The 13,706-nt window shown below is 42.9% G+C and overlaps 1 protein-coding gene across 2 annotated transcripts in view; it reads right to left on the bottom strand.

Annotated features, from left to right (window-relative positions):
• WDR90 (WD repeat domain 90) overlaps positions 1-13,706 on the bottom strand; it is a 1,426,420-nt gene that overhangs the window by 1,141,885 nt on the left and 270,829 nt on the right. For both annotated transcript variants that reach the window (XM_085628141.1, XM_085628142.1), the window contains exon 18: positions 10,017-10,133. In XM_085628141.1, the coding sequence (XP_085484267.1) occupies positions 10,017-10,133 (117 nt within the window). The remainder of the gene's footprint in view (positions 1-10,016; positions 10,134-13,706) is intronic.

The following is a 13,706-nucleotide window of genomic DNA, read 5'->3' as shown; positions in this document are numbered from 1 at the left end:
ATTCCAGTGAACAACAAGCGCGCGCGCCTCGCGCTGACAAGCAGAGGAGAGGAGGAGGCAGCAGGGGGAGGGGAAAGAGGAGGGGGCCTGCGCCTGTTTCCCTTGCGGGAGCGATCTTTGAAACAAAACAAATGTTTCAAAACTCGCTCCCGCAAGTGAATTGCCAAACGTGCACGCGTTGCCATTGAAAGAAATGCAACGCGTGCATGTTTTTAGGGCGAAAAGTGAATCGATTCCAAAATGTCTTTTTCTTATGCAGCGCACTGCGTAGGCGAGACCTAAAAATGGCCAGTTTACATTTACTTTTCTCTTCAAAACACAGAAATCAATACAATTCATGTTAATTATGAAAAACTGACCATAGCATACATTCCACAAACCTTTATTTAAAAAAAAAAAGGAAAGGGAATATAAAACATTGTTACCCAATAGATTGCCATTTAAAGAGTAGACATAAAACTGGCATTGTGCCTTTAAGAACCTCAAAGTACCCCCTGTATCCCATCATGCCCCACCAGTCACAATTAGGTCAGGTCATTTTTTACAGAAAACTAAGGAATCCTGCATACAAAACTTTTAGATAGCTGAAATAGCTTTTGTCTGGGGAGGTGTGTGGATTGCTTATGACTTTGATGAGGATTCCCCTGGAAGAGAGCTAGGATCACAAGAAATGTATCCTTCTCTTCCCAGAGATCCTCATCAATAGTCATAAGCATTGAATAGAATAGCAAGCCTGTCCCACAAAGCGCTGACTTGGAAGTAAAAGCAGCTCCGACACTTAACCAAAAAGAGTCCTCAAAGAAGCTTTCTCTATCTGAGTATCTGCTTTAGCATCTGTTCAGGCAATAATGCCTAGTAAACGTATAAGCAGATTTCCATGTAGCAGCTTTACAAATTTCAGAAATAGGCACATTTCCTAACAGAGCTGCAGTAGCAGCTTTTCCCCTTGTAGAGTGTGCCCTAGGTCTAGCAGGTAAGAATGGTTTTAACTAGCTGGTTTGACAATAGAATACAGGAAACAATCCATCTTGAAATAGACTGTGTAGAGGATGCCAAACCTGTTCTCACCTGACCATAATTAACATAAACAAACTACATCCCAGAGTCTTGGAGAGGATCCATAATCCAACCAATTTTTAAAGGTGGCTCAAAATCCAACCCTAGCCATTACCGCCTCATAGCTCTAATTGACAATGATGCCAAATTGCACGCATATTGTTGTCTTTTCGGGGTCAGCTCTGAATTGGTAGAATGTATAATGACAGCAGGAACTGAACTCAGACAAAGCGTGAAAGGATCTAGTTTTCATTATACAAACTGCCTGAGTCTTTTTTCAGCAGAGGAGCATTTCTATGGATTGTCGTGATCGGCCCATGCCTGATTTCCAGCCCAGCTGAGTCTCATCACTGTCCTGAGAGGGACGGCGGGCTATTCTACACCAGACTGGCTTCCAGATGAAACGTGCACACAGGTAATTGGAGAGTTAGACCACCCCAAGGTATCTGGCAGAATCACATTCACCCTACGCTGTCTAAAATAGGTAGTACTAGGTAGAAGTACAATTATATGTAAACATATAATCAATGCAACAATTATAAAGGTTTGAATTATTTATTTTGCTGGTCACAATACTCGGTTTCTTTCTACTAATCATTGCAGCGCACATATTTCATACAAGAATCTAAGTACTTCAATAAATGACTGAAAAGCCAATTTAGGTCTTTTTTTTTTTTAACCTTTTTCATCATATGTAGCATACATTACAGCTTCAAAGAAACATAGTACAGATATACATGAGTTTCACACAGTGAGCTTCCTGATTTCGGAAGGGGAAGAAGGAGAAAACAAAGGAAATGAAAACAAAACGTAATGAGCACAGCAGGTGAATAAGTCTTTGATAGTACGCCATTGCAGCTAGACAAAATTCCACATATGTAGTACAATAGAGTGACCTGCAAAGTGTCAGGAGGGTGCCCTTGGCATACCATTAGCAACGTATTATGGCATAACATACATTTCACATGTCTTGAGTTGTGGAGCGGAAACGGCAAAGTGGGGGTCCATGGAATATAAACTATTTGCATTTGAGACCATCTCATGGGTCAGAGGGAGTGAGGGTGGGGATCGTAGGAGACAGGGGAAACAAGAGATTCCACAGCCATCAATCATCATGTCCCAGGGGGGAGGAGTTCGAGCCTGCCGTGTCTTGCATTAAGAGATAGTTTTGGAGAGGGCCCCATATATCCTTAGGCCTATAAGCCCACGGGAGCTTTTCAGAATATGTTGTCAATTGCCCCTGGCAGTAAAGTAGGTCATCTAGCCACTCCTTTAATTTCTGGGCTCTTCCCCTACCCCACCTACAAGCCACCCTACGTTTGGCCAATAGTAGCGATGTGGCAATGAATTTGCGATACGGCTTAGGTAGTTGCTCGGTGTAGCTCAGAAGCGCCAATAAGGGATCACCCTCCAACGGGACATTTGTCATCTTCCTAAGAGCTTCGAAGACCACTTCCCAATATTCCTATATCTTTGGGCATTTTCATGCTAAGTGTAGGATCCCGGCTCCCGATCTTTTGCATCTCTAACAGCAATCATTGTCTGTCGGTTTGAATCTAAACTTTTTGGCTGGCGTGTAATAGAGGAATTTGTAGTGTATTACACGTAATCTACAACTAGCAGAAATTTGTGAAGTTTGGAGGCAGCAGTATGCCCATTGTTCATCGGTTATCTCCCTCCCCAGTTCCATACTCCATTGTGTGCAGGCTGTGCTGGGGGGCCTTATTTGTTGTGCGCGTATGCTATGATAAAGCCGGGATACCAGGTGTTTGCCATCTGTTAATCCCAGCATCTGATGCAAAGGGTCAAAGCTTGTGGGTTCCTGCGGAAAGTCTGGGACAACAGAACTAATTCCCTGCCGAAGTCAGACATAGAGGTAGGTGTCGTGGGGCAAGGGTTGAATACCGTGGAATAGTTGATCTGAAGAACGAAATATGCCATCGTGGAAGAGATCTCCCCATTTAGTGTCCCTGATACGTGCGCACAGTTGGTGAAAACCGCGCTCCTGCAGCAGGGGCATGCAGGGATGATAGGATAATGGAAGACGCGACAAGTACAGCAGGGGGGAGCCAAGAAGATCTATAATGCAATGCCAAGCGTCCACTGTACCTGTAACAGTAGTGGGTGGCGTGTCGCGAGTGCGCCGAGGTGCGTGTATTATTCCATCTAGAGGGAGGGGATCAGCTAGCCAGTGTTCTGTGACATGTATCGGGGGGGATGACCCAGTAGTAAGCGTAATGGGCTTGTGCGCAGAGAAAATAAACTTCGAAGTCAGGAATATCAAATCCGCCCTGCGGATAAGGTCTCGTGAGCGTGGACCATTTTAGCCGTGGTTGTTTCCCTTCCCAGAATAATCTAAGTAGTTCAGAGCGAAGAGTTTTAAAAAAAATACTGACCACGGTGATAGGGTACATTCATGAACAGGTTCAAGAACTGCGGGAGCACTACCATCTTTATCAGGGAGGCGCGCCCAACGAGCAAGAGAGGCATGGAGATCCACCGAGTAACATTGCTGGTAAGGGGATGTATAGCTGTACCATAGTTAAGACGGAGCAGTTCCTCCCTATCCCTGGAAAGTTGTATCCCTAGATAACGGAGGTCAGTATCGCACCATTCCAGTGGGTAGTCTAGAGCGAATCTAGTGACTGCAGGTGTTAGAGGAACCACCTGTGACTTCCCCCAGTTAATATGCACCCCAGAAAGCCTTCCAAATACATTGAATTCCCGCAGCAGAGGATTGATATTCTGTTGGGGATCCCTTACATACAGGGTGATATCATCTGCATAGAGGGATAGCAAGATTTGACGTAAGTAGCAACTGAATGCCTTGTCTTGATGGTGCTAACGCAACCTGAACGCCAACAATTTAGGTATTTCTTGTGTCTCCCTTTGGGCATGTCGGAGATAACAACGAAAGGGTAGATCTTTTCCACAATTTCTTTGTGGGGATTAGGGTTGTCAATTTCTGACATTGCAGACACCACTGTGACATATCCAGGAATTAGGCCAACATAAGCTGATAGTATGAGTGGACTCAGTATTGACGTTTATGTTCTTTAAATGCACAGTCTTACTGAATTAGTAGGAACCGTAGGACATGGCACCACCAACGTTATAGGTCAGGTACTTATTTAATAGATCTGCCGAGTCATGCATTAACACAAATTTTACTCAACAAGGGCTTCCTCTTACGGAAGGAGATGTTACCTTTGTAGTAGAGGCCCACAAAGCATATAAAACAGAGGAATTCTATTCATGTGTAACGTTTCCGGCAGCAGACGCCATCACAGGAAATGCTCATAAATACACTGAAGCAGCCATACCAAATAACTGCAGAGCTTATGAACATTTAAAAATGGCATTAACATTTCAGGAACGCACAAATTGGCTCGAAGGCGCCGTACCACATGCATTAGAAAATGTGTGACTGGGACTCCACACTAATAAAGGGGAAACATGGCCAGTCTTAGCCAGTTATACACCATATCCACGAATAGGAGTTCCACAGCAGAACTTCATACACTTTATACATGTATAGTTAGACTATACAGATGCTTAATGCAGTTCATTATGTGAAAAATCACAGCAACCCCAGAGATAGCTGCTCAAGCTGCACAACCGCATCTGGCAATGTCAGCAATTTGTTCAGTGACAGAAAAAGAATCCGCTTAAAGCAGTGTTTCCCCATACGGGACCCCAAGATAAACACAGAATTCTCACAATGTGTCTACCTTTAGGGATGGTTGCCGCGGGAGAAGAATGTGCGAGATGGGGACCAGTGTTTGCTGAAATCTATACCATCACGCATGGTACACCATCCATAGCTGTTAAGCCTGATAAGCTCAAACAGGTTTAAAATGAACACAGGGAAGCCTCTGTCCTGGACCAAGGGATGAAACAGATAGGCAACTATGCCACAGTAGCCTCAATAATCTGAAGTGATATTAAAGGAGAAGCAGGCCTTGCGCAGATCGCTTTGGCAGACCAAGAGAACAAACTACCTAAAATTATTGCTGAAACCTACACATCTTTAGGTCCAGATAATTTGAGGGCCACACCTAATAAACCTCGATTAAAAGGCAATTCTCAAAAAGGATGCCCAGACACAGGTACCAGACTCTTCTAACAAACAATCACAGAGTGGATCTCCTCCACAGGAATCCCCTGAAAAGCGTTATAATTTGCTTAACCAGGAAACTTTAATCAGCCGGATAGGTATCAGAATACTGATACACATCCTCCTCTTTCCTTTTAGGAATCATTTGAAAAACATTGGAGAGCAGGACGATCAGAGCACACGTCGGAGGAGCACGCGAAACTGAGGAAAGATTCTCAACACTCTTCTGACATCACCATAAAAAAGGAAGAAAAACTTACACAATAAAAGCATAAATTCAAAAAGAAGAATGTAGCTAGTATTGCACAGAAATAAATATGCCACAAATATTGAGGACTCGGCTTCTGAAAAAGCAGTGGACTCTGACTGATAGACAGCGCAGCAGAGGTCACGATAGTTTATCAGAATCTTCAAGAGTTTATGGTGGCGAGAGCAATTAATGAGTACGTTCAGGTGAAAACACCAGATCAGACAGTTAAAACTCCTGGCAGATTGTATTTTTTGCAACTTCAAATTGAGGGTGATATACCGAACCAATAAAGTTCTCTTCTGGGAGAACCTAACATTTGGCTATGATATTCTCTTGTCTGAAAATGATTGCCCACCTAAGTTTGTATGAAAAGTCCCCGAAGCAGTTCAACATACGTACTCCAAGGAGTGGGCCCTTGTACAAGTCCCGGCATTATATCACAATCATGTGGGCTGGGATGAAGATTACCCTTATCATATAATTCCCATAAAGTCCAGCCCGCAAGTGCAACCACAATACCCCCTAAAACATAATGCTAAACACTCAGTTAGAAAAATTCTAACATAACTTGAATACCAAGGCATAATTGAGCCTTGTATTTCACCAATGAGCAATTCTTTTTTTCCGGTATTGAAACCAGACCATTCTTACCATTTAGTTTTAGACTACAGACAATTAACCAGTGACACTCACATGTTTGCTGTACAAAATGCACACAGCACAGCACTAATTAGCAATATTGTGAGCAAAAATGATAAAACATTAGACATTCCAGATGTTTTTTTCTGCCAACATAGTGCCTGAAAGCAGGTATTTGACAGCATTTTCCGTGCTTGAGTCACAAAATCAATTTTGTTGATTGCCTCAAGGGTATAAGAACAGGCCAGGTTTGTTCTCTCCCCATGTATAAGTACTGTTACAGAATTTTGACCAAGAACCATTATTCTATGTCGATGACATATACCTCACAGATGATGGCTTAGAAACACACTTAGCCAGAGTAGATCACATTGCTGTGGGATTAGCTCAAATGGGTTACAAATTCAATTTCCAGAAATCAGAAATGTACTTTCTCTGTGTACTGTTCTTGGGATACCAGGTATCAAATGAAGGCATAAGCTTAGCGCCACATTTCCTGAAGAAATCTGCACTCTTACAACCACCTAACACCATCAAAAAACTACAATAAATTTTGGGCTTTCTAAATTTCGGTAGAACATACATACCAGATTATGCACAATGGGTAAAATCGTTTTATGAATTAATACGTCCAGACTTTAAGAGCACATTGGACACCAGAACATACATAGATCGTTAGTTCAGTAGAAACTGACAATCTACCTTCAAAGCACTTAAATACACGTGTTAACACCACAAACGTGGTGATCGGTGTAATTGTGGGGACCACAGGCTACACGTGTCACTTTCAATGAGGGTGACAATGTACCAATTGCATAAAAATCGCATTTATATTCCAATGCAGAAATGCCTTTTGCACCAACAGAAACACTAATGACTGAAGTTTAGACAGCCGCTGTGAAGGAAAGAACATTTGCTCAGGGGAAACACATAACAGTCGTTACTCCCATCCCAGCCTTAGAGGCTGTTACAAAGGCCAGAGTCCAAACACAAAAACCTAATATCCTAGATGGATACAGTGGGCCACTTCACTAACAGCAACTGGCGTAGACTATGTCCTTGATTCTACATTACAAACAGAAGCATACCTACAATATGAACAAGAATAGCCTCTCTCCAGGGAAACTATGCCTCAAGATCAGTACAGCTTCATAGTCAACACTGATGGCTCTGCCCAGCCTGCAGTTGGACAAAACATCAATACTCAGCCGCTTGTGAAGCAGTAAGGGGTAAAATGAAGGATGGGATTTTGTAGTCTACCAAAACACTTACGCAGTCACTAGGTGATTGCACTGCACAACTAGCTGAACTGAAAGCTCCAATTCTGGCGCTAGAGAATACAGATCCAGAATTCCCCACACTGATAGTGTGCGATTCATATTATTGTGTCCAGTGTTACAATGAGTACTTACACTATTGGTGCCAGAATGGATTCAGAAACTCTAAAGGGTATACTATAAAGCAAAAGACGTTTTGGGGAAAGGTGGCAAACTTAAAGCACGGTTGCCACAGGCTCATGTTATCAATACACTGGGCCACCAATGTGTAGAAATACAAGCTGCAGGGAATTCACTGGCTGATGAAGTTGCAAAGACGGCAGTACAAACTGCTGTTGTAGCTGCTATAACTCGTTCACACACAAGGTAGATGGAGACATCATGAGGGCTGTTACAGATTTGTGCTCTGACACACCCTTACCAAAAGCATATCCAGCAAAATACTCCTACCTACTGAGTGCGTAAAATATTCAGTTTGCTCGTCTTCCTGGAGTGGGGGATAGAGTAATTCCAAATTTAAATCACAGACCTGAGTTAATCATGGCAGCTCATGAGGTGATAGCTTCTGCCCATGTGAGGCGGCTAGTTTCACTACTACCGCAATGCTTTTGGTGGACAGGTCTATACAAGCAGACTTAACAGTATGTCCTTAACTGTGACATTTGTCAACAAAAAATGTTTCCACCACCGCACGCCCACTTCAGAAACCTTACTTTATTTCAAACAAGCCTCTGTCTTGTGTGTATCTGCACCACTGCAGGCCACTAAATAGTGATGGCTCCTTTAAAAACATTCTGCTAGCAGTGCATTCATGTTCTACATTCCTATGGGTGCGGCCACAAAGATCGGCTGACGCTCAAACTGTTATAAAAGACATGCAAGTCTTCATCGCAACATTTGCAGTAGCTGCATTCCATTTGGACCAGGGCAGAGCGTTTGCTTTTAAGGCTTAAGGGGATACCATGGGTACCCTGTGTGTGGCTGTACACTATTCCTCGCCATATCATCCTGAGGGAAATTCGATAGTGGAGAGGAAAAACCGTGACTTAAAGCAGTCTTTAACAGCTAAAGTACTAGATACAGGTTGCAGTTGGCTCCATCACCTGCATGGGCTCCAGAGAGCTTTACATAATCTGCCTAGGAGATCCATAGGTGGTCGGACTCCCTATGAGGTCCTGTTCGGCATCAAGATTAGGGTTCTGGACCTAGACAATCCTAGGACAGGTGCAGCGGAAACACCTTTTGTTATCAATGAACGTTGGCCGTCTTGCTGCAACTGAAAGACTTCCAGGACGAGTACTCCAACGAGCTTGAGAAACATTCTGCCACTGGAGAAGGGAAGGAGCAAACTCAGCAAGGTCAGCAACTCCTAACTGGATTTCATAGATCAGGGATCTTATCAGAGAAAAGACTGTGGACAAAAAAAATATATTCAGCCCCAATTACAGAGCACCGGTGCCAGTCCTGGCAGCTGAAGGTACCAGAACAGCACTTTTACTGCCTCCTGCCGCTTGTAAACACAAAAGATTTGTGCCGCTTGATCTAATTAAACCACACCATGTTTATAGTCCTACATAGTAGGCCAGGATGGCTCCTGGGTAGCTACGTGCCTCATCTCACTACCGTACAGGAGATCTTGACGTTGCTCTGCCAGAGAAGGAGCTATATGGCTTCGGTGACATCATTTGAAGCCACTTCCAGCGTCGACACAAAGCCAGTGCCCCCTTACCTGTGACATGAGAGCTTTGAAGTTTCAAGATGCAGTCTAACGCCTGGGTCAGTTCTACCGGTGAGAAACATGCAGGTAGAAGTGTCCATCAGAAGTAAGTTTCTTGAAAAGGCAAGGTATGAGGCAAAGGGGCCCGATTTAAAAAAAACAGTAAGATAGAAGACCCCCGGAAAGACAAAGTTGAGTCAAATCAACACATTTCATAGTTTTTATTGTATTGCTTTGGTTTCCGTTACTTACTATTATAAATGCATTTATAAGTAAAGATTCCGAAGATGGGACACCAGGGACACAGAGGAATTTTATAGTTGCCAGCTATATATTTACTGACCACTTGATTACAAGATTCTATGATCCTGATAGCAGTTGTTCAATGGTGATTCTGTAGGACATCAGAGCACCATAGACTTCACATTATCAGTAAAATATTAATTAGGAAATCTGTAATTTATGAGAAGACTCAAATGCTTAGTTAGTTGCGGTGGTCAGTCATTCAGTCAGTCAAAGAACTTTATTCGGTTATTTAAAACCATAAAAGCATGCTATACATGAGATTAAAGAGTAATTAAAAATATTGATTAGCAGCAAAAGTTTTTACACCAACATAGCATAAAATATTGAAAGATCAACCGTCCATGATATGACACATGAAAAAACCCATAAAGCATAAAAACCAGTTGATTTAAACTGTAACATAAGATCAATCTCATTTTTGTCCCCCAAATGCAGTGGTCATCTGAATTAAGTACTTCAATTACTCTGAAGATGGCGTGTTTGAAAAGACTCTAAAACTATAAAAAAAAAAAATAGCAGTGTAGTGGTCTTTTGAGCAAATGCAGGTCTGATCAAATACCAAAAACATATGCCTGTATGGATAAAAAGAGAAGATTTTGTGATAGTGATTGTAAAGGTGGTGTGCAAAGTGACAGATACTACAATGTGTCTTACCTGCCTCTAGGAAGACCGCTGAGAAGTCCAAGGGCCAAAGTCGCAGGTAGCCATCCTCAGAACCAGTGGCACAAAAGGTGGTGGAAATGCTGATACTGTTTATAGCAATTCCAGGCCCTGAAATAATATGGTACATTGGTTTCGATAAAGCTGTACAGCAAGAAAATAGGACTACAGTTCTTACAACTAAACCTTATGCTTACGCATTTACATCTGGCTTAGTACAATTTAGAGTGCACACTGCTTTATGGTAATATATAGTAACAATTAACTACACAACTGAAGAAAGAAAATAGAAGAAAACGCGTCAAGTAAAAAGATATATTTTGGTACATGGCCTTCTAAGGAAAAAGAGTGTCAAATTTAGTTATTTGCATGAGACAGTTCACCTCTGAAAAATGTGATGCTTTTGATATAGAGAAGACTTTAGCATGCTGTTATACAAAAGATGTAAATGATATCTGGATATCTATGTGCTATATTCTAGAACACTTTATAAAACAAACACACATTCTTTGAAATGTTTCTTTTTTTTAGTGTTTTATATAGCGCAAACTAGACCAGAGACATCGGGTACCAGAGCGCTTTACATGAGCAACAGTTTTGTTACAGATGAACACATTCAGATTTGCCCAGAATCACGGGATGTTGAGCATCTTTGCCGAGGCTCGAACCAGGTTCCCAAGGTCCGAGGTCGACCGTTCTAGCCGTGAGGCTGCAAAATTGAAAGCAGTATTAACCTACTGCACCTTTCTACTGCATTTATCAGCACCAACTTGGGGACCTCATCTGGTAGGACCTTCAGGACCTGGTCCTGCTACTTTTTTGGAGTTATGTACTGTGGTTTCTTGGTAATTTGCAGAAAACATCCTAAGAAAACAATGTCCAATAACCACTTGTCCGATCTGCTTTCCTGCAATGCTGGGAACTACCGCTGAATTCTGGTCCCAACCGGTGGGACTAAGAAGAGGCAAATTAAGGGGGTGGGGGTCAATAAAACCCAGTCTGATCTTGTGCTCTGTTGAAGAAAGCATCACCCATTTTCTGAACTGCTTTGCCTCCTAAAATATTCTGCGTCATGTTGCCAGTATAGATGTATATTTTCATACTGTAATTCCCTATGGCAGTATGATTTCCTCTATGAAGCACAAAGTGTTTTCCTCTGATGTGGTTCAGTTTTTGAGGGTGCAAAGCATAGTCTGGTCTCTCAAACGAGCCCTGGCTGTCAAAAGGAATCTCTAGAATTCAGGATTGCAACTCAAGTCTGGAGGTGCTGATCAGATGGCTTTGCCATTGACGGACTGCTCCATTGGCTAGCAGGCAGGAATTGGTCATAGCTGCACCACTGACAACTTTGATAACAGTGAATAATGGCTGACTAAAACAATTCACTCATCTCTTTTGTTCCTCCAGTAGTCGCCCTGTAAGCGGGTACAGTCATGCCACAGATGTATTTTGCATTAGACCAATATGGAAGTAGCAATAAGCACCTTCTCTACAGTGTCCATTGCCTTTCCCTTTGTCTGTAGGGGCTGGGCATGGCTATGCTGGTCTTCTTAACCTTCTTTGTGCTCCTGCTGAAACATGAGCCCTTCCAGATTTGGTGAATCAACCAGCCTAGGAAATTATCTTGAGTTCATACCTTCTACCCAAAATGTTTGACTTTACTCGTAGCTGTAGAAGGGTTTTTCATTCAATTCAAACCTTCCAACCTTAAGTGTCCAAGATAGGGACGTTGTTTATTGAACTTCTAAACTTATCAATGAAGGAAAATAGGTAGCAGGACTTCTAAGCAACTGGCATCAGGACATCAAACTTATGTGAAGCCCCCACCTTGAGACTATGGAACATGCAAATGTTGTCAGGAAGAGAACTCTTGATAGAGGCTTCGAAGGCCCCTCAATATGAGCTAGGTGATATTTCCATTGATTGTGCTCCACACATTGATTTGTTTCTTGTTGAAGTAGGTTATCTTTATTTTCTTCTTCATTATTATTCTCATATTAGTCCCCTTTGTCCCTTTCATAATTTTTTTTGATGGGCAAGTGAGGTGCAATGCAGACCTGGAAGTTTTGCTTACAAGGAAGTAATGTAGGTAGGGCCTATTTAAAGGGGCAGATGTTAGAAACCTTTCAGCATCATCTTTAAAGATCCAGGACAACAGGAAGTGGTCGAAAGAAAGGGTTTACTCCCAAAAATAAACAGTATCCATTTTCTGTGAGGGATACTCTTATTATTTATATTTTTCTCCTTCCAGGAGCAAACTAATGTTCAATTCATGAATGCCAGATACCCATCAGTACCTTTCTCTTATTCTCTCCTACTGAAGAAGGCTTGAACCTCTTTTTCTTTGCCCCTAACTCTCTTCATCGTCATGTTGGCAGTTAGGATGCTCCTCCAAGTTCCCAGTTGAAGACACTGGAATGATCTTGATAGGTAAAACTTGTATGGCTAAAAGGGGATAGTGTACGAGACAGGCACATCACGAAATGCTGGAAACAAAGTAGGGCACATTGTGCAAAAAACATAGTCAAGGATGTTGTCGTCAACAAGCAAGGTCTAGTAGGCAAGGTGATTGTCGTTGATGAAGAGGTCTTCTTGAGCAATGCCACAAACAGTGGTGAGTTTGCTGATATAGTCATGAACCACTGTGCAGCAGTGGTCCAGCTAATGAAGTCTCTCCGGTTCTTTATAGGGATGGATGCTCAATATGAAAAACAGCCACGACCTTTGGCAAAGAATGCCACCTTGGTCCACAGCACCCCTTTTCTTAGGAAAAAGGTGGTGAATGGGACCGTACCAAGAGTCTGAAGCTCACTCACTCGGCGAGCTGAAGTCACTCCGACCAGCAACCCAGTCTTCAGAGTCAAGAGATGTAGTGGAATGCTGTGCATTGGTTCAAATGTCACTTACAAGAGAAAAGTGAGGACCAAATTAAGATCCCTCTGTGGCATCACAAAGGGTTTTGGACAAAAGAGAGGAACTAAAACTTTTAGAGATAGCACCACAATGGCTTATTTAAACACAGACTGCTGGTCTGGTAAACGTAAAAAAGCCGAAAGGGCCGACAGATAACTTTCAACTTTGCCCAATGTAATTCCTTGCTGGGCTAGAGAGAAAACAAACAATGCCATTTGTGATCTGCCAGGCTCCCCTGGCTGAGTTTGCCCACGTTGGAGTTCAACGATCCTGCCAGGTGGTTTGCAATCAGGGAGAAGACCCTGGAGCTCCAGCGACAAAATAGCTCCTGGCACAGGACCTAAGACCTCAGCCTGACCTGCTTGTTGCAGTACAGTATGGCAGCGTTTTTTCCATGAGAATTTGATCCAGCTTCCCTTTGATCGATGGTACGAGGGCTTACAGCACGGATGGACCTAAACTTCAACAGACTGATGTGGAGACAGGTCTCCATCAGAAACCAGAGACCTTGTATAGCCACCTCTGCCAGATGACCTCCCCATTCTAGCAGTGATGAATCCATCATTACCGTCAGCTCCGTGTGGGGCAGGGAGAGTGGTCTGCTGCCAGCCCAATTGCAGATGAGCTACCACATCAGGTCTTTTGCAGTGCCCTCCAAAGCCTGCATGGAACACAAAAGGTTCCCCTTGTGCTAAACCCACTGGGACTTCAGGTTCTCCAGCAGAGCCTACAGAAGCCATCGGACATAGTTGATGAGCAAGATGCAAGGTG

Source organism: Triturus cristatus, chromosome 10 (genome assembly GCF_964204655.1).
Source record: "Triturus cristatus chromosome 10, aTriCri1.1, whole genome shotgun sequence".
Taxonomy (NCBI): Eukaryota; Metazoa; Chordata; class Amphibia; order Caudata; family Salamandridae; genus Triturus; species Triturus cristatus.
Note: the sequence above shows the minus strand (reverse complement) of the source record. Positions and strands in the feature narration are given on the sequence as shown.